The following is a 22395-nucleotide window of genomic DNA, read 5'->3' as shown; positions in this document are numbered from 1 at the left end:
CTAAAAGGAGGGCATATATTGCAGATCTTAGATATATTTTTTAGAGTTATTGCAGATCTTAGATTTTTTTTAGAGGATGCAGATCTTAGTTTTTCTTTTTTTGAGATCTGGTTTTGAAGTTGTTGGGCTGGCAGCCCGTCCAAAATGCAACTGTGGGCTTACCCATAAATTCTCGTTAGAAATGGCAGTTTGGTGGGCCGTGACGCTGCATACATTTTTGTTTTCGAGGAAGCGTTGCGTATCAAGTTGACAAGTTCAGACTTCAGAGAGCAGGTCACTTCAAATTCTCCTCTCGCTCGTTTTAAATTCTGTGATTATGGCCGCTACGAAGCGCATCATCTTCCTGTTGGGAAATGTAAAGTCTGCATGTAGACCGGCCTTTCTCAACAGGAGACTCTTCGAGTGAAGCATTTAGCCCCTTCGAATTCCACCAGCCCTTTAATTCTCCTGTTACCAATACGGGAGGACTCCTCCATAACGCAACGCACCGAATACTCTGGCTATGGAGGATATTTAAGGGCCTGCATATGCAGGACCAGAAATCATCTTGCTCACCACCCAACATACTTCGTCTCTTGACTCTCTTCATCGACCATGTCGAGCGATGACGGGCCGACAGTTGCTGTCAAGCTGTTCATCGACAAGGAGAAGAAACGGGTGCTGTTTGCGGAATCTGATAAGGACTTCGTCGACGTCCTCTTCAGTTTCCTAACCCTTCCTCTTGGCACCATCGTTCGTCTTCTCGGCAAGCAGTCTCAGGTAGGATGCCTCGACGAACTGTACAGGAGCGTGGAGGGTCTTAGCGAAGATCTCTTCCAAACCAAGGCATGCAAGGCGATGCTTCTTAGTCCCGTCAATGCTGCTGCGATCCATTGCGATGGGCTTAAAGTGAAAGTGCACGACAGCAATACTGTGTATCGCTGCAAAAACACAAGTTGCGGTTATTCATTATTTAGCTCGGTCCCTGATGCTATTTGCCCATGTGGAAATTACGTTCAGTACAATAAGCAATCGCCAAATCCTCCTATCGTTGGAGAGTGTAAGGAGGACGGGGTGTTTGCTATTAGTGTCCCTAAGTTCATTATAACTGATGATCTCCAAGTTGCTCCTGCTTCCACAAGAGTCATGTTTTCCCTGATGACCAAATTCGGGATACCGGAAAAGGGGGATATCGAAGAGAAGGTGCTCCAACTCAATTCTGAAAAGGTTTGCCTCTACCTGTGCACATTGCGCTGCTAACTTATTTCTATTTAGTACCCTGATATTACTAGTACTCAGTAGTTGTATTGCCTGATGATACTTATAATTGAATTGCACTTCTTCCAGATTACTAGCCTCCTTAGGAGAGCGTTGCTGACGAAGCAACCTCTCACTGGACTATAATTGAATTGCACCGAATCCTACAGATTTTTTTTTAGAGAAAGGAACATGCTCCCGATTTCATTAATGAAATCAGACTACAAGGTCCAAGTCTTCCATCCTCAGCAAAAGTAAAGACAGGAACATAAAAACCAGCCAAGCCTCCAGCCTGACTGAACTTCACAGTTTACAAACAGCAGCATGGCTCCAGGCCAGCATCAAAACAATCTCATTGCCAAAACTTTGTACTTCTCAGGATCCCAGAATTCTTCTCTGACAGAGACTCCGGCCATGTCGAGGATGCAGCACATCGGTCGCCACCAGCTGAAGTAACTGCGCCCCCATCATCAGCTTCTCCTTCAAGCTACCCTTCTGCAGACCCGCCCAGTACTTTAACCAATAACACAACAAAACAACCACATTAGCAGGATCTTTTGGGAATTTACTTTCAAAACAAGCCTCATTCCTTGTTTTCCAAATTGTCTAACAAAGAGCCGCCACCCCAATAAACAAGATCTTACGGTGGATGTAAGGAAAACTGTAAATCCAGTCACTAATTTTATCCATAGTAGAAGGTAATGACTTGATACCAGTAGCACAACCAACAATACCCCATAAGAACTTAGCTACTGGACAGTGTAAGAATAAGTGATCAATAGATTCATCTAAACTACAGAATAGACATGTACTAGGACCTTTCCAACCATTATGTAAAAGATTTGTCTCTAGTAAGTATACTTTTCTTAGCTATCAGCCACATAAAAATCCTAATCTTTAAAAGGTATCTTAATTTTTCAAATATTCTTAAAAGGTACAGCAATCTGATTAGCAACCAAAGCATTGTATAAAGATTTAACTGTGAAGACACCCTTGTCAAGAAGCCACACACATTTATCACTATCCTGACTAATGGGAATCCCATCACAGATCCTAACCATTTCCATAAAAAGCTGTAAAGTGTCACCCCACAGGTATCTCCTGAATTTAAAGCAGCCCCACCCTTATTTCCTAACAGTCTCAACAGTGATAAAATTCCTATCAGTTAAGTTGTACAACCTGCTGTATGTAACTTTTAAAGGGGAGTCACCTACCCACCAATCTTCCCATAAACAGGTATTTTTTCCATTCCTAACTTCTTTTCTACAATATCTGTAAAATATCTCTCTAATATGAATTAGACCAGCCCAGAATTGAGACTTAGCAGCTTTAACATTAAATTCATGAATAGACTTAGTTCTAAGATATTTATTTCTAATCAATTGTTGCCAAATACCATCACTAGTTTCTAACTTCCACAACCACTTGCAAAGTACACAAATATTTTTAATACTGATATCTGTCACCCCAAGCCCACCTTGGTCTCTTGGCTGACAGATAACAGGCCAATTAACAAGATGATACTTAACATTTTCTTCCTCTTGCCATAAAAGTCTAGCTCTAAAAAAGTCAATTCTTTTAAGAACCCCTCTAGGTATAGGAAAAAGAGACAGCATATAAGCAGGTACATTACTTAAACAAGAATTTAACAACACCAAACGACCACCTAGTGAAAGAAATCTTCCTTTCCAGCTACTCGATTTATTTTCTACATTCTCTTCTGTAGGTTTCCAATCAGAGTTGCTCAACTTTCTACAATGCATTGGCATACCTAGATATTTAAAAGGTAGGCTACCAATTCTACAAGTGAAAATTTCATCATAATCTAGTTGTCTCTCTACAGCTTGTCCAAAGCAGTAAACCTCACTCTTATGGAAATTAATCTTTAAGCCAGTTAAATGTTCAAAAAGACAGAATAAATTTTAAATTCCTAGCACCCTCTATATCACCATCAAACAAAAATATGGTATCATCAGCATATTGAAGCATACTAAGACCACCTGACACTAGCTCAGGTACAACACCCTTAACCAAACCCTGCTCATGAGCTCTCTTAATCAGGATAGTAAGTGAGTCAGCTACAAGATTAAATAACAAAGGAGAGAAAGGGTCTCCTTGTCTTAATCCTTTATGAGTTCTAAAGAAAGGTCCTAGTGTATCATTTACAATAATTCCTACACTACCACTAGTAACAAAGTGCATTACCCAGTCTCTGTAATTATCAGGGAAGCCCTTCATGCCTAAAATTTGGTATAAAAAAGTCCAATTTACTTTATCGTATGCCTTCTCAAAATCAACCTTTAGAAAAACAGCTGTTCTCTTACTTCTATTAATTTCGTGCATAGTCTCATGTAAAATAACTACATCATCTAAAATAAAACGTCCTTTTATAAAAGCAGATTGAACTCTATCCACTACTTTATCTGCTACAGCCATAGTTCTATTGTTGGCAACTTTAGTAAAAAACTTAAATAAAGTGTTAGAAAGACAAATGGGTCTATAAAGTTGCAATCTATCTGCCCCCTGCACTTGGGCAAAAGGGTGATCATCCCATAATTAATTCTAGCAAGATTTACCTTCCTATCATAAAAAGCTTGGAATAATCTAACTAAATCATATTTAATCAGGCCCCAGAATTTCTGAAAGAACTCCACAGGGAATCCATCAGGTCCAGGAGATTTATTTTGTTCCATTTGAAAGACAGCAGTTCTAATTTCATCTAAGGAAAAGGCAGCACTTAACATAGTCCTATCCGTATCATTTAGCACCTTAGGTACAGGGATATTAAGAGAAATATTAATAGTCTCATTAGGACCAAAAAGATTTTTATAGAACTGAGTTGCATGATTTAACAAATTCTTGTCACCTTCTACCATCCCCTCCTCAGATTGTAAAGAAAAAATTCTAGTTTTTCTTCTTCTCCCATTAGCTCTAGTCATGAAATAAGAGGTGTTACTATCCCCTTCTAACAACTCTAGTTCTTTAGACCTTTGGGACCATTTAATTTCCTCTTCTCTATCTAATTGATGAAGTTGAAGTTCTAAATTATGTTTTAAGTTTCTATTCTCAGCAGATAACCCAAAAGTCTCACTAGCAATGTCTAATACATCAATCTGCTCCTGGAGATCTTTTTTGAGTCTCTTATTGTGCCCTTCTATATTAAAATGCCAACCTTTCAAAGTTTTTCTAAGTTCCTTAAAAACATCCTGCCAGAAATCTAGTTCATCCGCAGCATGTCTGACCGAATTCCAAGCTTTAATCACTATTTCATCTAAACCCTTCCTAATAAACCAGCAACGCTCAAAACGAAAAGGTTTAATACTTCTAGGTGCAGGAGTCTCATACACAAGCAAAAGCCCAGCATGATCTGAAATATTTCTTCAAAGAGCACGCAGAGTGACCAAAGGATATTGTCTTTCCCATTCAGGACTAACTAGTACTCTATCTAGTCTTTCAAAAAAAGGGTTCTCCTGATTATTAGACCAAGTGAACTTTCTACCAGACATTTCTAAATCTCTAAGATACCAATTCTCAATAATACCATTAAATAAAAAAGACCATTTATTACTAGCTTTTTGTTTATTTCTCTCATCTATTTTTCTAATTAAATTAAAATCACCACCAACTACAAAAGGATGAGCATTTATTCCTAAAACTTCAGAAAGTTCCACTAGAAATTCCTCCTTATCTTTCTCATGAGCAGCATCATATACATTAACTAAATTCCACTTGAAACCAGAAACTCTATTCCTTACTAACATATGAATATAAAATTTATCTCTATTACACTCACCTACTTCAAATATCTCATCATCTACTCCTACAAGCATCCCACCAGCCAGTCCCACAGAGGGAACCCCGCTCCAGTGGAATGTCTTTCTACCAGAAATAGACTCAAGCCAAGCAGAAGAGAAATCCTTCTTTTTTGTCTCTTGAATGCCAATAAAGCTTAAATTGTAATCATTAATACATTCCCTAAGGAAAGTTTTCCTAGATGGATCCCCTAAACCTCTAGCATTCCCGAATAGTCCAGCCATAAATTATTTTTATGTCTTCTAGTTCTAACCTTTGGTTTAACACCGATAGACCCAGTGCTAACCTTTTTGTTCTTTCTATTACTAGCATTTCTAATATGAGAATCAATAAGATCAATCATGGAATCAGAATCTCCCTCATCAGAAGAATCTAATAATTCTTTTAAACTTTCAGCATTAAAGGAATCTACAGTCTCAACATTCTTTTTTCTAATGCTAGCATAATACATATCATTCCTAGCTTGTTCTAATGTTTTTATCACACCAAGATACTCTTCTACTTCTACTGCAGATTTACCTAAGCTTACTCCTAATCTAGCAGCAATATCAATAAGGGAACTATTAGAAATATTTAAAATAGTAGAAAAAGAGGAAGTACCTTTAGCAGTCTCCAAGTTCTTGTATTTTGTCCTGTCCACCGCTCTATCCACCACATTTTGCTCCCCCAGTCTGATGTTGCGTTCACTTCTTCTTTCATTCTCCTCAATCACACCCCTAGCTTTCCCCCTATTCTCCTTTCCACCAGCCATTGGAACCATCTTTTGAGCACTCATAAGGACAGCACTATAAGTAGGCTTAATAGGATTTTGAGCTTCAGTCAGAGGAGTTTCAGCAATAGATACAACCCCCTCATTGTCATCTTCCAGATCCACATTGTCCAGATCCTTAATCTGTTGAGTATTAAGACCACATCCTCTAGCAAATTCTTCCTCATCATAATCTTCTTCCTCACCCACATCTGTATTATCAACTCCTGTCAGTTGATCTATCATCTCAGCATCCCTAACAAACCTCACACTGTTTACTTGTCCATTCTGTAATCGTTGATCCCCCCCCCCCCCCCCCCCCCCCCACATGCACAGCTGCCATCTGAGGTACAGGTTCAGCAACAGCAGCTATCACAGGAGCAGCCTGACCAGTGCCAGCATTATGCAGTCCATTCTCAGAAATCCCTACAGGTCCAATAGCAAACACAGTCTGATTTTTAGTATTAGTAGCCTGATAACCCCCTCCCCCCTGATTCTCAGCCTCAGGTTGACTTGAGAGCATCATATCACTTCCTCCAGAAGTAGCCGGTTGCATAGCAGCATCCACACTTTTGAATCTCTTAGGATCCCTAGGCAGCTCACAAAATCCCCCCACCTTCCCCAAAATCAGGAGCTCTTGGAAATAAGATCCCACCGCTCATAGGGCCACCAATTTCAATCACCTGTTCCAGTTCAAATCTAATTCTGTATATGTAAGGATCAACAGTCAGAAGAGCCATGTTGGGCACCTTAGTGTGGTCCATGACCCCCACCCTGATTCTGATGACATCCTTTGCTCTGAAGGTCTCCATATCAATTGCCTGGACAGTACCAACAAGGGATCCAACAATACAGAAACTAAAATAATTCAAAAGATCATCAGGCACACCACCAGCTGTTACCCATACTGAAGAGAGCTTATGAGGAGCCATATTTTCAGGGGACCATTGAGATACAATCACCTCTGCCCTGAGCCCATACAGACCAAAGTTATTGTATCGATTCATTTCAGTAATCTTCTGACTAGAAGGAAATTTAACTAAGAAGCTATTAGGAGCAAATTGACTAGCAGACCATTCCCATCCACACTGAAACATTCTCTGAAAAGCAGCCACAAGCTGTTCAGTTGTCACAATTCCAGAGTGCACAGTCACTAGAGCCACAACAGATTTAGCATTTGGTTTATCAGCCTTCTTGGGTATGGTAGCAACAAACATTTGCAAGCCATCAGCAGCACTCCTAACCAACTGAGCAGTAGGTTTTGGTTGAGCTGGTATCACACACTTGCTGGTCATATGGGTATCCTTTCCACACAGTACAGAATAACACAGTCTTACAATCTTTGAGAGTATGACCTTCTCCATTGCATCTGTAACAGATAATCACACTAGCAGCAGTAGAATCACTACCAGATCGGAACGAATCCACTTTTCTAGGAAGATGGAACATTTTGGGATAATGGACCCTGGATTTTTTCGGAAAACCTTATGGTTCTTTATGGATCCTCTTATGCATTATGTTCATCAAGGAAAGGCAATTCTTGCATCAAAAGGAACTCTTTTTTTGAAGAAGAAATGGAAATGGTACCTTGTCAATTTCTGCCAATATTCTTTTTCTTTTTGGACTCAACCGCGAAGGATCCATCTAAACCAATTGGCAAACTCTTGCTTCGATTTTTTGGGGTAATTCACTCTTCTTTCAACACCACCCAACTGAGTTCCAGAATTATTTGAATCAGACACATCCCCTGACCTAGTTCATGCAACTGCGCACTACTTGATGAATCAGAAGGTTGTTGCTCCTTGTTGTTACCAGTACCAACCATGCGAGGGTTGACATGCATGGAAGGTCTTACATTCCCTCCCCCTCCCACAGGCGCCGGTAACCCAGGACCAGAACCAGTACCAGAACCATTCTGATTCACTCTAGCAAGAGGAAATCCAACAGCACCTTCCTTCTGCGGACCCGAATCAGCACCACCCTGACCAATCCCAACACCCTGGAAACCAGAGCTGCCACCCAGTTGTTGAGTAACCACAGGAGCGATCTGGCCAACCCCAGGGTTCTGTAATCCACCAGTCCCCCCCCCATCTGAGGACCAAATTGGGGTCCCTATCCAGGCGGACGAGCATCGAAACCATGGAAAGCACCTTGGTACTGAGGAAATTGACCATATCCCCCTCTCGGATCCCACAGATATCCTCTCCGATCGGGCCAAAAGCATCAAACTGTACCTGTTCTCTGAAGGTAGGATAGCCACACGCCATGTTCGGCGGCGGCGGGCCGTTGTAAGGAGGCGGAGGACCTTGCCATCCTTGCCCGTCCCAACCACCTGCAACCTGGCCGCCATCCCATCCTTGGGCACCGCCAGCAAAACCAGGCCGAGCTCCCCGCCAATCGCCGCCACCACCTGCTCTGCCCGCCATCGTAACCCTAGCAAAGGATATTGGCGGAGCGTTGTAAGGAAGCCCCCTCCTCGCTCCAAGTTGTGGCCACCCACACGCCACCGCCGTCGAACTAGGGTTTCCCCTCTCCCTCCACCCACCTCTGTACTGTTCCCTGATTGCGACTGGCAACAACCATTGACGCTGAAGGAATCTGTCGAGATGGGCCAGCGGACGAACCTCCCGAACCAACGTGGCTTCACCACCATGGTTGAACTCCAGGGATCAGCTAGGATGCGAACACGTATCCGTATTGCCCTGTAGGCTGGAACCCGGTGTATCGCCCCCACCACCATGGCTCCCCAGGTCAGCACAAGTCGAATTCTGCCCCGTGTCCCTTTCAGCAAAAACCGAAGGAATCTGCTCCCGCCTCCCATCTACGAAGCGCCTCTGAATTCTATCTCCATGCTCATCTCGTGGCCTCGCCAGGAAGCGCCATGGCGAGAGGAGACGAGCGAGGGGAGGAAACCCTAACGAGGTTGGAGACGGCGCCATCTTTCTCCAGCTCGTGTATAATTACAGTTTGTAGGCTTTTCCCGAATCCTACAGATCTGTGCAAGATTCCTGAAAATCTGTTCACAAAACAAGCAACCGATACTGATCCCAAGTTCCATGCCATCAAGATAATGCTTGTCCAGAAAGGATGATTCATCAATACTGTATGCTGAAGTTGGGCAAGATTTTGTTGATCTTGCCTTTGGGCTCCTTAGCACCCCACTTGGAACCGTATTGAAAACTTTCAGTCAATTGACCCTGAACGGATGTATGGATAGTATTTACGAGAGTGTAGGTGGAAGTGTAAAACAGGGACGACAAGATTTACTTCTATCACCAAAGCTGGCGCCTTTCTTTGGGTGCAGCAGTAATGTACTACAAGATTGTCGAGGCCTCTTTGTTGAATCTCGCTTTTGTTCTGAGTTGAATCCCAAATCTTCTACTGATGGAGCCTATGTCAAGGGTGGCCCCATGAACTTCATGGTGACCAACGAACTCCACATCGTTCCATTCTCGTTGACCAACACCCTTGAATTCCTGCGTGCATCCAAGATTCCGAAGGAGAAGCTTGTGGAAAAAGAACTCACGCTCAACAAAACCCAGGTATCTTTTGCAATTCTGGTCAACCAAGCATTCTTCAGAGGATACTGAGCATCGCATAACAAATGTTTTTTATGTTTTTATTTGCTGTTCCTCCTACAGTTCTGAAGCTGGTTGCAGCAGCGTTTGGGATGCGCAAAGCCCTCAGCAGCGTGCTTCTGCCTTCAAAGAAGTAGAACCATTGCCTGAGATCGAGTTATCCATCCCTGATCTGAAGAGCCTGAAGATGGGAAGATGTTGCTAGCAGTCTTCATTGTCACTGTTTGCAGTTTGCAACTGTACTACTTCTATTTTGTTGTGCGACTTGTGCCATGGATCATCATGTCGGAGATCCAAACCTCTATCCTTATCGATTTCCGAAGGAATTTTACCGTTCCTTCCATATATTTCCGATTGTGCATACATCAACGAAGTAGTCACAACTCACAAGGATCTTACTATGCGGCAGCGAGCTATCACCGCTGAATCATTATTCAGCGACGAATCCGCTCAGTCCGTTGCTTACCAATCAAATGAGTTTGCTGAGAGCTGCTGCTCCAGGCCTCCAGGGTGAAGAGAGCAGCATTTACGATCTGATAACCACGTTGCGTCACCGATTTGCCGGACAACGTCTGAGCCGTACTTTTCCCTTATCCCCGGCCACTGCGGGAAAACTGCCTGGCTGCACGGTAAAAGAAGCACAGTCCACAATTGGGCGGAGCCACCGTGAGGGCACCTAGGGCACGTGCCCGCCTGCCCGGGCTCGCCGGCGCCGGCTCTCGGAGCTCCCACGAGCGGCAATGATGGATCGGCCGTCTCAGGATCGACGGTGCCCTGAGAACTAAGCCTCGATCTGTTTTTCTGGGCCGTTATTTCCTTCCATATATTCTACGTTCCCTCCCTCCGACTGGGCCTTCTTGCTCTCTTTGTTTTTCTGGACCTGGTTCAACTTGGGCTTGGCCTGGTCGTCCCAACTCTGCCCGAGCGAGCGTGAGGCCGATCGAAATCGATCGATCTGCCATTCTGCCCCCAGCGTCGTCTCCCTTCTCTACTCTCAAAACAAAAAGTTCTCCGCTTCTCCGTCTGTTCGTTTCCGCACGCTTCGGCTGCCGTTTCCTCTCCCAAAACCCCAATTCCCAAATAAAAAATCGCCACACCACTTTGCTAGGGAAATAAATACCTTCAGAAATCGGGCTCCCGGCTCTGGCGAGGGCAGATGGCGGGCGGCTCAGGCCGGGCAGCACCTCAGAGATCAACTTGACACTTGCATTCTTCATGTGAGAAGGCATGTTGCATTCTCTTCATCGATTGATCTTAAAAGTTTGGCTATAAAGATGGTAGAAACTGAGAAGCATTTGGTTTTTCCATTGGTCTACAAACTCATTGAGTTGGCTTTGTTATTGCCGGTGTTAGGCATCGGTTGAAAGGGATTTCTCGGCTATGAAGATTATCAAGTCTAATCCCCGCAAAAAAAAGATTATCAAGTCTAAGTTGCGCAACAAGTTTGCTGATGAGTGGTTCAATGATTTGATGATATGTTACAACGAGCGAGAAATTTTCAAACAACTAGATATGACCTTATCGTTAAGTGGTTTCAAACCATGAGGTTTCGTAGAGGACATTTGCCAAGGCGTAATTAGCATCTCATGGGTAAGTTTTATTTTCTCAATTCGAATGTATTGATTTTTCATATTTGGATACTATGATTTACTAATCCCTTTTTTTTCTCTAGATTTTTCTCTCGTGGCCTCGTTGATGTGCGGCTCGACATTGAATTTTGGACTTTTGTTGTCGATTTGCAAATTGATGGTGGATTATTAGCTAGCGGTTTTTTGTTATCACATTTTGCATTTATGACTATTAATATGATTTAATTGGCATTGTCGTGGAATTTTCTTTGTTAAAATGTTACCGCTTAAATTCGTACTATGTACCATTATTTGGGATTGGTAAAATATGGAATTTTTGTTTAACTTGTGCTGGGCCCAGGCTTTGCCAAATCGCTGGCTCTGCCTAAACGGCCCTGCCGAAACCACAGGTTTTCTTTTCTTTTTGAGAAATCTTCACGAGAGCTGAGCCAGCCTTCTTTTAACACTCCGTGAATTCAGCCTATTGGCATTTTTCTTTAGGGCCTACTAGCACATTGTAAAATTAACTGAAAAAAGAATCTGTCAGGTACTGGGCTAATTCTTTGGCTGCATAAATTTGACCGTGAGCTAAACTTCTTCTGGGCCTCAGTTAAGCTTCCCTCCGAGAAATGGGCAAATCCGAAATGCATTCCGGGCTTCTATGAGCCCAGGTCTCACCTGCAAAAACGAAAATTGTGTTGCGAAGTTTCAGGTTTAAAAAAAAATTGTGTCCGAAAAGTTTCGGATATTTTGAAAACAAATTCACAAGTACATATAGATGTGCACTGCATATATGTAAATAATACTTATTTGTCGACAATTTTTTTTCTAAAACAAGTATTATAGAATATTCGTACCATATTGGCCAGCCGGCACTACTCGTGCTAGAAAATTATAGAGGAAAAGACTACCTCTCATCTCACCCCTTGTTTTCTCCGGGCCACCCGATTTCTCAATTCACAGCCTCCTGATTGCGAGGTATTCTCTTTCTTTTATATTTAGCTTTGTCCTAAATCAAAACTTGTCAACTTTGATCAAGTTTATAAAAAAACATAGAATATACAGAACATAAAATTAGTACGATAAGACTATTATCAAATATCTTTACTACTATTTAATTTGGAGTTTGGTACGTACGTCCGTCCGTCCGTCCGTCCGCAATTTTATTAAAATTACACCGATTGCCACCGCACGCTCAATTCGCGGAATACCCTTCCTCACCCGAAACGATTGCATACTCATGCACGATTGATCGCTCGCTCCCCTCACCACCACCCCCAACGAAATCGCCGCCTCCCAGCCCTTCTGGCCGCCTCTCATCCACTCGCGGCGCGCCTCCGCCATCCCCTCCTCCGCCGCCAAGATCTGATGTGGTCCCGCCGGATGACGCCGCCGCCCCTTCAAATCCGGCACAGGCGGAGTGGGCTTGCGTCGCCAACCTCCCATCTCAAGAAAGGACTCCCTCAAGGACCCCTCGATGGGATATGGCAATAGGTTTCCACACACATGGAGCGGTCTGCGAGATTTGCCCGCCCCAGATGCTCCCGCTGGCCGCCTAGCCTGTGCACGACCCCACCTCCCTCGACAATGAGGGAACTGAGGAGCCAGCGGGGCGGAGGAGGAAGGGCCACAAGATTGTTCAGGTCTGAACCCTCCACCGATTCCTTGCTTTCTTGGTCATTTTCTCATGCTATAGCAGTGAAGGGTTAGGGTTCTTTATTGGGTTAGTTTGGCAGATAAATTGGGTTGTTTCCCATACGAATACTTTTAATCATTCATGACCAGCAAACTGAAGTTGAAAGTTTAGAACAACATGTTTGGTATTCAGTGGAAGATAAGTGTGAATTTTTCTGAAGTCAACAACACTGAATATTTATAAGCTTTTAACCACTGTACTTTTGAACACTGTATAAACAAGGAGTGGCCCGAGGAGTTCATCAGGAAGTTCCGCGACAAGGAGCTAGACTTCCTGCGGATGCGCACCGGCCTCAAGGCCTGCAAGCTCAGTCCCGCTGAGAGCCACGATGATGCCCAGCTCCTCTTCGCCATCTGCATCTCCGGGTCGGTAGATAATCGAAAGCTTTTCAGATACTTTTGTTATTCTTTGGCTCTTGGTGATGGATTAACATTGATTGATTTGTTAAATTTTTTGTGATTGCAGCACTAAAGAATTGCACCCGCACATCAAGAAGATTTTGGCAAGGCTACGGCTGACCCAGATGGTGACCGGCGTGTTCCTCAAGACCACCGAGGTGAATTTGAAGATGCTTGCTTCTGTTGTACCCTTTGTGACATATAGGTAATAACTGAATAAAGACATTCTTATCTGTTGTGTTGCTCGAATAAATACTTTTTCATTTGTTAGTTTGTAGCTAGCAACTACTATGTTGTCTTCATTCTTACTCTCTCTGTCCCATATTAAGTGACTCAAGTTTGCCCAAATATGGATGTATCTATGCCTAAAAAGCGTATGGATACATGTAATGAAAAGTCACTTAATTTGGGACGGAGGAAGTATTTGTTATCAGAGATATTTGATTTGCACAATCAGATCCAAGCTAATTACATGCTGAAGTGCAAAGGAAGTTCTATATGAATGTATTCAATCTGAAATACTTACCTGATGCTGCTGGTTGTTTGCCTTCTATGGTGATGGTGGAGTGAAAAGAAATCACCATCAACGACCGACAATTGTTGATGAGCTACAGTAGAATACCAAGCACTTGGTTACTGAATGGGAGTAGTCATTTGCAAGGCAAGCCGACAAGTTTAGGCCTCCGCGTCTGCATATGCAGAGGATAAGATGGAGCTGTAGTTTTTGCGCTTTCAGTATCTATGCCATCTGCTGCTGATGAATTACATGCAGAAAGTTTGCTATGCTATAGAGAATCAAATTTGCAGGTCAATTTGGGTTAAGCCATGTGATTTTTGCAACTGACTGCACTACTCTGGTTCCAGGCTTTGCAAAGTGACAATTTTGACTTGGCTCCTGTAGGCTTTTCCATGAAGCAAGGTATTTTCTTAGCTTAGCAAATTTTTGTTTTCGCATTGAGTGCTGTCCTCGGTCTTGGTCTAATGCAAGTATGTAAAATAACATGATATTTGAAGGAGGCATACATACCTGAAGATGATATTTTTGGAAGATCCAAGGAGGCTCTATGCACCAGTTATATCACACCGTGGAAAGAAAAATCTTCAGGTATCCTCCATTAATTCTTGGCCTAGAATGCAAAAAACTACTTGTGGGGCCTGAGATATAACATTGTTGGAGAGTAACGCTAAATAAAACTTTCGATGTACCATCATAGTGCTTAAAAAGGTTTCGATGTACCTCAACCTGCTCTTTGAGAGGGTCCACACCCGGACCTCTTGCTCCCCGTCTGCAGGGACGTTGAGCCGCTGCACCCTCAACTGCCCGCCTCCAACCTCCCCTCGTGGAGTAGTTTACCTTGGAAAAAGCTAGAGGTATATCCTCTAGCTTTGATTTCTTAGAGACCATCTTAAGCACTTAAACAAACTGCAACTTGCATGAACATAGTGTAGCATTAGTGTTGAAGTAGTTATATGACTAAACAAATAAGTGAAGTTACATAGTGTTTCTTCTTATAGGAATTACTTAGTGGATTGGTCATGCTAAGAAATTTTGTTTTGCACTTGGTCTGTTATGCGGCTATGTATATGTACTGATTTAACATAGGCCATTTTGAGTCATTTTTAGTCAGCCTTTTTGATTAAAAATAATAATAATCTAAGGTTCCGCTTGTTAGTTACAAATCTGACTTTATTCATAGCCCTCCACTGTAGTACTAAATGTATATGTGCTTAGTTATACTTCTCTTTCCCTTGTAATTTTAGTGGAAACAAATATTCAACGGCTTTTAATTAATACTTCTGACATGTGTTTCCTTTTGCTGCTATGACATAGCAGTTTTCCGACTTGAGATTAATTCCTCTGGTCCGGAAAGATATGGGAGAGGATAATATTATGGACCTAGCAAAGTAACACACAGAGAAAAGGAAACAACCCGTGTTGTACGGTATTATCTCTGTTCTAACTTTTGGTCGGATCAACTAAAAAGGCAATGAAATGCCATGTCCTGGAAAATCCAAAAATGTCAGGAGCACGTAAGATTAGGATGATATTTTTCATTTTAGTATGGCCAATGTTCTGCATTGGAGCTGAAATTTTATTGCTACTAATTAGCATGTGCTATATTATACCGTTCCTAAATATTTGTAACTGTTTTAGTGCAAACTCTGTAACTTGAGAAGTGATGCTGAAATGTTTGAATAGAATTCCTTGGGAAAGGATACATGTTATATGTTTTTACCAAATTATTAGGAGTCTAGGATGAGTTGTACGCAGTGAAGCATGTGAGTTTGTCGATCCGTAGCAACGCACGGGCACCCCACTAGTACTTTTATATTGTATTTGTTTGATTTTACATATGTTGGTATTTTCTTCTACGAAGTTGGTCAAAGTTGTCTTAGAAAAATCCAAATGTACAAAATATTAAGAAATAGAGTTGGTATACCCCAAACCTTTTGTTGAGGTGCTCATTTCTTTCTTTCTTTTGGCACGGCTCGTAAAATGATTATATTCCGGGTCGAGGGAGCTTGCCACTTCGCGGCCCTGAACCTCCTCCCAAACTAGGTAGGCCACCTCTAAGGCAGTAAGCGCCGTTGAACGGAAAACACATCTGTTCCGTTCCTTCCAAATCCCCCACCAAGTGGCGACAAGCCTCCCACTTAGTGCCTTCCTCTCCTTCTTTGGGAGGCCATGAATCATAGCGTCCCAATGGTCATTAATGTTGTCGGTCGGCGAGGTTGTTGTGATCGTCTGTGAGCTCCAAGACTGTATGAGACGCCAAACCTCTGTGGTGAAGCTGCAATCCCTGCATAGGTGGATGATCGTCTCCCCATGTATGTGGCAGAGGCTGCAGATGGGGCCGTGCGGCCACCCGCGTATGGCCAAGTTGTCCACTGTGAGGATCTTGCCATGTGTGACCGTCCAGGCAAAGAATTTGCACTGTGGCGTCGTGTTCGCTTTCCAGATCTTCTGCGATGCGAAAGGTGGGGTGGAACCCTGGAATTGGATGCGGTATGCAGAGGCCGTAGAGTAGGAGCCCAAAGGTGTCCATCTCCAAGAGATGGAGTATTGCGCGTCCGAAAGTTGAATCGTCTGGAGGCACTCCCAAAGGCTGACGAAGTCGGCGATCTGTTGGGTGGTGCCGATATGCAGCAGAGCACGAACCCAGTTTTTGTTGGTGAGTTCTTTCTGCACCGTTCGGTTTTTCCTCAAGGCGAAGGCGAAGAGACTGGGACACCTTAGTTTGAGCTTGGAGCCATCCGGCAACCAAGCATCGTTCCAAAATAAAGCCTTCTCTTCGGCGCCTAGAAGAATCCGAGTCGAGGCCCGGAAAAGGTCCATCTCCACCTGCCCGCAGGGGGAAGGGAGACCCTGCCAGGGCCTGTCGCGGTCAGCCCACGAGAGCCATGGCCACCGGAGTCGCAAGGCCCGACTGAACCGAACCAAGTCCAAAATGCTAAGCCCCCGCCCCCCCCCCCCAGTTGATGTGGGCGACTAACGGTGGCCTAGTTGACCAGAGGGAGGGAGGAAGGCTCCTGACTCGGCTGACGGGAGCGCGTCCAAATGAAGACCCGAATAAGCTTGTTGATCTGTCGCAGGATGCCCGCCGGGATCTTGAAAGCGGTGAGATGGTAAGTGACCATAGCCGAGAGGACGGCTCTGGCAAGAACCACCCGGCCCGCCCTGGTAAAATGCCGTCCCTTCCACCCAGCAAGTCTCGCCCCCACCTTGTCGACAGCGGTTGGAAAGCCGCTCCTTTGAGCCTGGTAGGGCAGAGTGGAAGCCCCAGATACGTGCAAGGGAAAGCGCCCCTCTTGGCCGGGAAGGCAGAGAGGGCCGCGGCGGTCTGAGCGTCATCGCATCCAATGGTGAAAATCTCAGATTTTTCAAGGTTCGTGCGCATCCCCGAGGCGTCACCAAAGAGAGTGATCAGTTGGTGGATTGCTCGCAGATCGGCCTCTAGGGGGCTGGAGAAAATTCCGACGTCATCGGCGTAGAGAGAGACCCGCACCGGGACCCGCGCCGCCTGAAAGGGCTTGAGGATCCCCTCTTCGGCAGCCCGGCGAAGGATGTGGTGGAGGGGGTCTATCGTCAGGATGAAGAGCATTGGCGACAGAGGGTCTCCCTGTCGGAGGCCGCGGGCATGGGGAATTTGAGGTCCCAGCACACCATTCAGGAGAACCCGGGAGGAGGCTGAGGAGAGAAGCATCCCGACCCATTTTCTCCACATTGGGCCAAAACCCAGGACCTCCAACAGCTCCAAGAGGAAAGGCCACGAAATCGAGTCGAAGGCCTTAGATATGTCAAGCTTCAGGAAGCACGCCGGCTCCTTTTTGCGGTGCAAGTCGCGGATTATGCCCTGCACCAGAATGAAGTTGTCGTGTATGCATCTTTTCTTGACGAACGCCGATTGGTTCGCAGAGACCAAACTCGGGAGGGCCGGCGCAAGCCGGAGGGACATAAGCTTGGAGAAGATCTTCCCCAGGCTATGTATGAGGCTTATCGGACGGTAGTCACGGATGGAGACGGAATCCCCCTTCTTCGGCAGCAAGATGATGTTGGCCGAATTGACGAGAGTAGAAGCATGGCCCAAGCTGGCGAGGAAGTCGATCGCCTTCTTGAGATCCTCCTTAATAGTCTCCCAGCAGCAACGAAAGAATTTCCCGATGAAGCCGTCGGGGCCGGGGGCCTTCACGGCTGGGAGATCAAAAACCGCCTCTTTGATCTCCTCCATGGAGAAGGGGCGCTCCAGGTGGCTCAAATCATGTGGGCCGTAGCCCGACTCCGGCCAATTGAGCCCCGCCGATCTGGGCACCGCAGTACCAAGGCATGCTCCGAAGTGGGTGGGGATCGCCTCCTCCTTCTCCCTGTGTGTGATCGCCAGCCCCGAGTCCGTAGATAGTTAGCCTCTTCTCCCTCCGAGGTTTTTTCCTCTCTTTTATTTTCTCCCCTCCCCTCTCCTTGGGCTCCTAGGAGCCCGCTTTTGTACAGTTTCCCTTCTTTCTAATCGAACGACGGAAACGACCGTCCTTTTCCTCAAAAAAAATATTAAAAAAAATGATTATATTTCTTAACGAAAATCTGCAGGTATGTGAGTTTTGACATTAGTTTAAGTTTATGGAGTTTTTTTTTTGAAACTTTTCAGAACTTAAAACCACTGGCAGGTTACCCCAATGCATATCGTAGCCATGTCATAAAAATAAGCCACGCAGCAAGTTTATGACGTGGTGTTCCCGTATGAAATCACTCCACTACGTAAAATAGGCCAATAGGGAAACTCGTCTGGAAAACGAAGAGCCGAATATAACTGCTAGACGGCCGTTTCAGGCTCCTCGACTCCCACGGTCCCACGCTTGCCGTTTGGGCTGCACAACATATTTAGAACCCCCAGCACAACATTCTGCACGCGAGCCACAACACGCAGTCTCCTCCCTACGCCTGACCACCTTCTCGACCCACCATGGCGACGACGATCGACGTGAAAGTTTTCGTGGACAAGGACAAGAGCAAGGTGCTCTTCGCGGAGTCCGGCAAGGACTTCGTCGACGTGCTCTTCGGCTTCCTCACGCTGCCGCTCGGCACCGTCGTGCGCCTCCTGGGCAAGCAGTCCCAGGCGGGCTGCCTGGACGCGCTCTACAAGAGCGTCGAGGAGCTCCCCGCGGCGTTCTTCCGGACCGACGCCTGCAAGGCGATGCTGCTCGCGCCCATCAACGGCGCGGCGAAGAAGTGCTGTAGTCTTAAGGTCAGGGTCGACGACACCAAGCACAGGGTGGTCTATGTCTGCGGTGACACGAGCTGCCCCGCGCTTGCTGACGCCGAGTTTAGTTCCGTTCCTGGCGCTGTCTGTAAATGCGGCACAGCCATGGCGAAGATGGCCGGGGAGAGGCCGGAGAGTGGTGGTGGTGGTGGTTCTGGTTCTGGGGACAGAGTTTTTGTCAGAGGAGATGTGGAGTTCATCATCACCGATGATCTCCAGGTTGCGCCCGCGTCGACGTCTCTCATGCTGTCCCTTTTTGACAAGTTTAAAGTGGATGATCCCTCAGGTCTTGAACAGAGGACTCTGGAACTTAGTTCAGACAAGGTTTGTCGATCTCAATTCCCAACTCTGTTACTACCTCGGTTCAACAAAGTATGTCTCAACTTTGACTAAATTTGAATGCTATACACTAAGTTATGTCTAGATACATCCAAATTTTGGCAAACTTGAGACATCTTTTGTTGGATAGAGGGAGTACCTTTTCTTGTATTCGACTTATGATCCATCTGACAGATACTTGGCCTGCTCAAGAGATCATTAATCTCCAAGAACCCTTTAACTGGTCACTATTTCGATGTTGCCATCGAGCCTGATGATGCAGGCATAGATTTGCTCCCCCAGAACTTGCATCCTGAACAAGGAAATGATGCTGAACAGACGCTAAACAGTGTCAAGATAAAGGTTCTTCAGACGAAGAACAACTCCTCGGTGTTGTATGCTGAAGTCGGTGGCGACTTTGTGGATCTTCTGTTTGGTTTACTGAGCATACCACTTGGATCCATCATGAAAGCATATGGCAAGTGCGCGTCGAAAGGATGTTTCGACAATCTGTACAGCAGCATAGATGGTAGCGCTGAGGGATGCATGATACCGGAGTGCCAGGGCTTGCTGCTGTCCCCGAAGCTAGCTCCCTTCTTTGGCTGCAGCGCGAGCAAGATACTTCAAGTTGAAGAATTGTCTCCGAATAAGCAATCCATCAATGCCTGCTTCAAGTGCTTCAAGATCGGTGGTTTCGCGAATCTTACCCGTTGCCATGAGCGACAATATGTGAATTATGGCTGGAAATATTTAAATTGCCTCGTTGATCCGAAGACAGCAAACCTTTGTGAGTTTAACCCGAAATCGCCAAAGGGAGAAGAAAGTGACGATGTAGAAGGATATGTAAAGCAGGGGCTTCAGAATTTTATGGTAACTGATGATCTGCGTGTTCTCCCTCTGTCCTTGGCATGCACTCTGCAAGTTGTTAGGGAAGCAAAGATTCAGAGGAAGGACCTCGTGGAGAAAGAAGTCACTCTCACAAAATCCCAGGTTGTTATTTCTGCCAAAATATACATTTCGACGCAAATCGAGCCTCTGATTCGCTAACTCTATGTGTTACTCATTTTTTTTAACAGATGATAGAGCTACTGAAGGCTGCGTTAGTGACTCGTAAAGCTCTCAGCACTGTGCTACTGCCTCGCAAGAATAAGAAACTTCATCACCACAGCACTGGCTTATATTAGCATCCACTGTTGCTCACCTGAACTATGCTTGCAGAAGAATAACATCAAGGAGTATTTACCTTATTCTATACTCCATATCCTAATTCCCCTTCCTTGAACTTGAGTTTGGAAGTTATAATTCTATTACCAATGTTATGTTTGAGCTCCCTGAAAAATGTTTCACCACGATTTTAGCGTGTAGCATGTCAGGCAGGATGCCGCTAACTGCAAATCTTACAAGCAACGCGCCATAGTGATTAAGGACTTGTCGACATGCTCTTCGGCTTCCTCACGCTGCCGCTCGGCACCGTCGTGCGCCTCCTGGGCAAGCAGTCCCAGGCGGGTTCCCTGGACGCGCTGTACAAGAGCATCGAGGAGGCTCCCCGGGGCGTTCTTCAGGATCGAGGCCTGCAAGGCGATGCTGATCTCCGCGCTTGCTGACGCCGCGTTCAGTTCAGTTCTGTTCTTCAGTGTTTGTTGTATTGGGGGTGGATTTAAACATAAGTGAGGGGTGTGAATGAAAAAATACAGTAGAGAGGAGTGGAGAGCGGGGTTGATTTGCAACACACTTAAGGGTCTAAATGAAAAAATACGAATGGTATGTATGATCTAATCCTGGCCTTACTTTCCCATCCGACGGCTCAAAACGCACGGGCGCATTGCACATGATACACTCTCTCAACCTGCGCCTCGTCCTCCACTCCAACGATCGTCGCCAACTCCACCGGCGCTAGGGTTCCACCCCCGCCCCCCCTCCCGCCCCGCTCGCCCCCTCCCCCACCCCAGCCCGGTGTCTTCATGGCGTCCTTGCGTACACTACTATCTCGTTTCACCGGAGTCCGCGCCCGCCTCGGGGCCTGCCGCGCCCGATGGTCGGCGGAGGCGGGAGGCTTCTCTGAACGTGTCAGGGGCTGCTCGGCGCGGTGGTCCGCGAGCACGCGTTCGGGAGGAGATTCGGGAAACATCTTCCATGGTGACGGATGGGAGCGCAAGGACCAAGCGCCCGATGCTCCTGATTTGCTACGGCCAGACGGCTCGTACGGTTTAGTTTGACTGACGATTAGAAAAGCCCCAAACAATTGGGGGGAAGATTCACGAGCAAGTATTGTACCATGCGGAGCAATTTGAGTATATTAGATTATTCCCGAGGGCCTTCTCAGAGTGGAGTTCTCTTACAGATCTTTCTAACTCATCCATGGTGAAGGGCGCATCGAGAGCCCCCAAATCAAAGGACCGCATCCCCAATTCTTGCCAATTGAAACTAATATTTCTTGGGGGTTACAGCCTAGCAACCCAAAAAAAATGTTCGAGCAAAATCTGAGATTTCTATTGCTGGGCCGAGACTTGCCCTTGCTGTCCTTGCAGAACTGGGACATGATTCTTTCTCTGCTGGCCGTTAGCACGCAAGTGGAACAGCTTCGTATTCGCATCACCTTCCCTAATCCAAGTGAGTCGGGATCTTTGTCTCCATTTGATTCGATCAGTTGCAGCAAAACAAAGCAGCTTTGCCTTCAGAAGCTTTCTGAGCTCCTTCTCAGTTTCTGATAACTCCCTTTCCTCTTGAGCTAAATCTAATTGAAAAATCAACTCATTCACAATCTAGGTTGCACGGACACGGGGATACGGATACTGATACCGCGATACCGCGGTTTTCCAAAAACCCTGATACGAGGATACGTTTGAATATATATATTATAAATATAAATAATATATATAAATTAGTGCTGAAGTGAATTTATAGCTATAAAGGCGTGGATTTATAGCACAAAATCAGCATGGATTCATCTCACGGTCACAAAGCCTCCAACTCCATTACCTGCTGTGCTAGCACCAGCACCAGCAGAGCCTGAGCTTCCAACTCATATTCAATCTTGAAGTGGAGCAAGATTCAAAGAATTAGAGTAGACAGAGAAGAAGGAACAGAGAAGGGGAAGCCAGAAAGGAGAAAGCCAGGCGCAGCAGCAGCAGCAAAGGTGGCGGCGGCCGGTGCCGGCGATGAACTCGCGGAGGCAACGCAGCAGCGGTGGTGGCGGCGCGCAGCACTGTCAGGACGGGATAGAATGCCCAGTTGCGGCTCGTTTAGTCATTAGGGCACTGCCGTGTCCCAATAGGTGTCCAATCGGT

General features: G+C 45.5%; 4 protein-coding genes and 1 long non-coding RNA gene across 5 annotated transcripts; 4 read left to right on the top strand and 1 right to left on the bottom strand.

Moving 5' to 3' along the window:
* The first annotated feature begins 242 nt into the window (after positions 1 to 242).
* Positions 243 to 1263, top strand: LOC112268552. The gene has a single exon (XM_024455790.1). It carries the CDS (start codon positions 595 to 597, stop codon positions 1237 to 1239), a length of 645 nt encoding a protein of 214 aa, XP_024311558.1. The 5' UTR covers positions 243 to 594; the 3' UTR covers positions 1240 to 1263.
* Positions 1264 to 1407: 144 nt separating this feature from the next.
* Positions 1408 to 9232, bottom strand: LOC104585414. Its single transcript, XM_010242046.3, has 2 exons — positions 5650 to 9232; positions 1408 to 1749 (listed from the first exon to the last, which is right to left on the bottom strand). The coding sequence occupies exon 1, from the start codon at positions 8616 to 8618 to the stop codon at positions 7485 to 7487; it is 1134 nt and encodes a 377-aa protein (XP_010240348.2). The 5' UTR covers positions 8619 to 9232; the 3' UTR covers positions 1408 to 1749; positions 5650 to 7484.
* On the top strand, positions 9199 to 9720 carry LOC100835191. Its single transcript, XR_002960973.1, has 2 exons — positions 9199 to 9339; positions 9439 to 9720. It is a non-coding gene; the product is annotated as an uncharacterized LOC100835191 (long non-coding RNA).
* A 2707-nt stretch (positions 9721 to 12427) lies between these two features.
* LOC100834884 (60S ribosomal protein L7-1-like) lies at positions 12428 to 13246 on the top strand. The gene is made up of 3 exons (XM_024456079.1): positions 12428 to 12457; positions 12862 to 13004; positions 13105 to 13246. Exons 1-3 carry the CDS (start codon positions 12428 to 12430, stop codon positions 13244 to 13246), a joined length of 315 nt encoding a protein of 104 aa, XP_024311847.1.
* A 5132-nt stretch (positions 13247 to 18378) lies between these two features.
* On the top strand, positions 18379 to 20292 carry LOC100834580. The gene is made up of 3 exons (XM_003581546.2): positions 18379 to 19114; positions 19304 to 20098; positions 20185 to 20292. The coding sequence occupies exons 1-3, from the start codon at positions 18494 to 18496 to the stop codon at positions 20290 to 20292; spliced, it is 1524 nt and encodes a 507-aa protein (XP_003581594.1). The 5' UTR covers positions 18379 to 18493.
* Positions 20293 to 22395: the final 2103 nt, after the last annotated feature.

Source organism: Brachypodium distachyon, chromosome 5 (assembly GCF_000005505.3).
Source record: "Brachypodium distachyon strain Bd21 chromosome 5, Brachypodium_distachyon_v3.0, whole genome shotgun sequence".
NCBI classification, from domain to species: Eukaryota; Viridiplantae; Streptophyta; class Magnoliopsida; order Poales; family Poaceae; genus Brachypodium; species Brachypodium distachyon.
The sequence above is the reverse complement of the archived record's forward strand: the minus strand, read 5'-3'. Positions and strand labels throughout refer to the sequence as shown.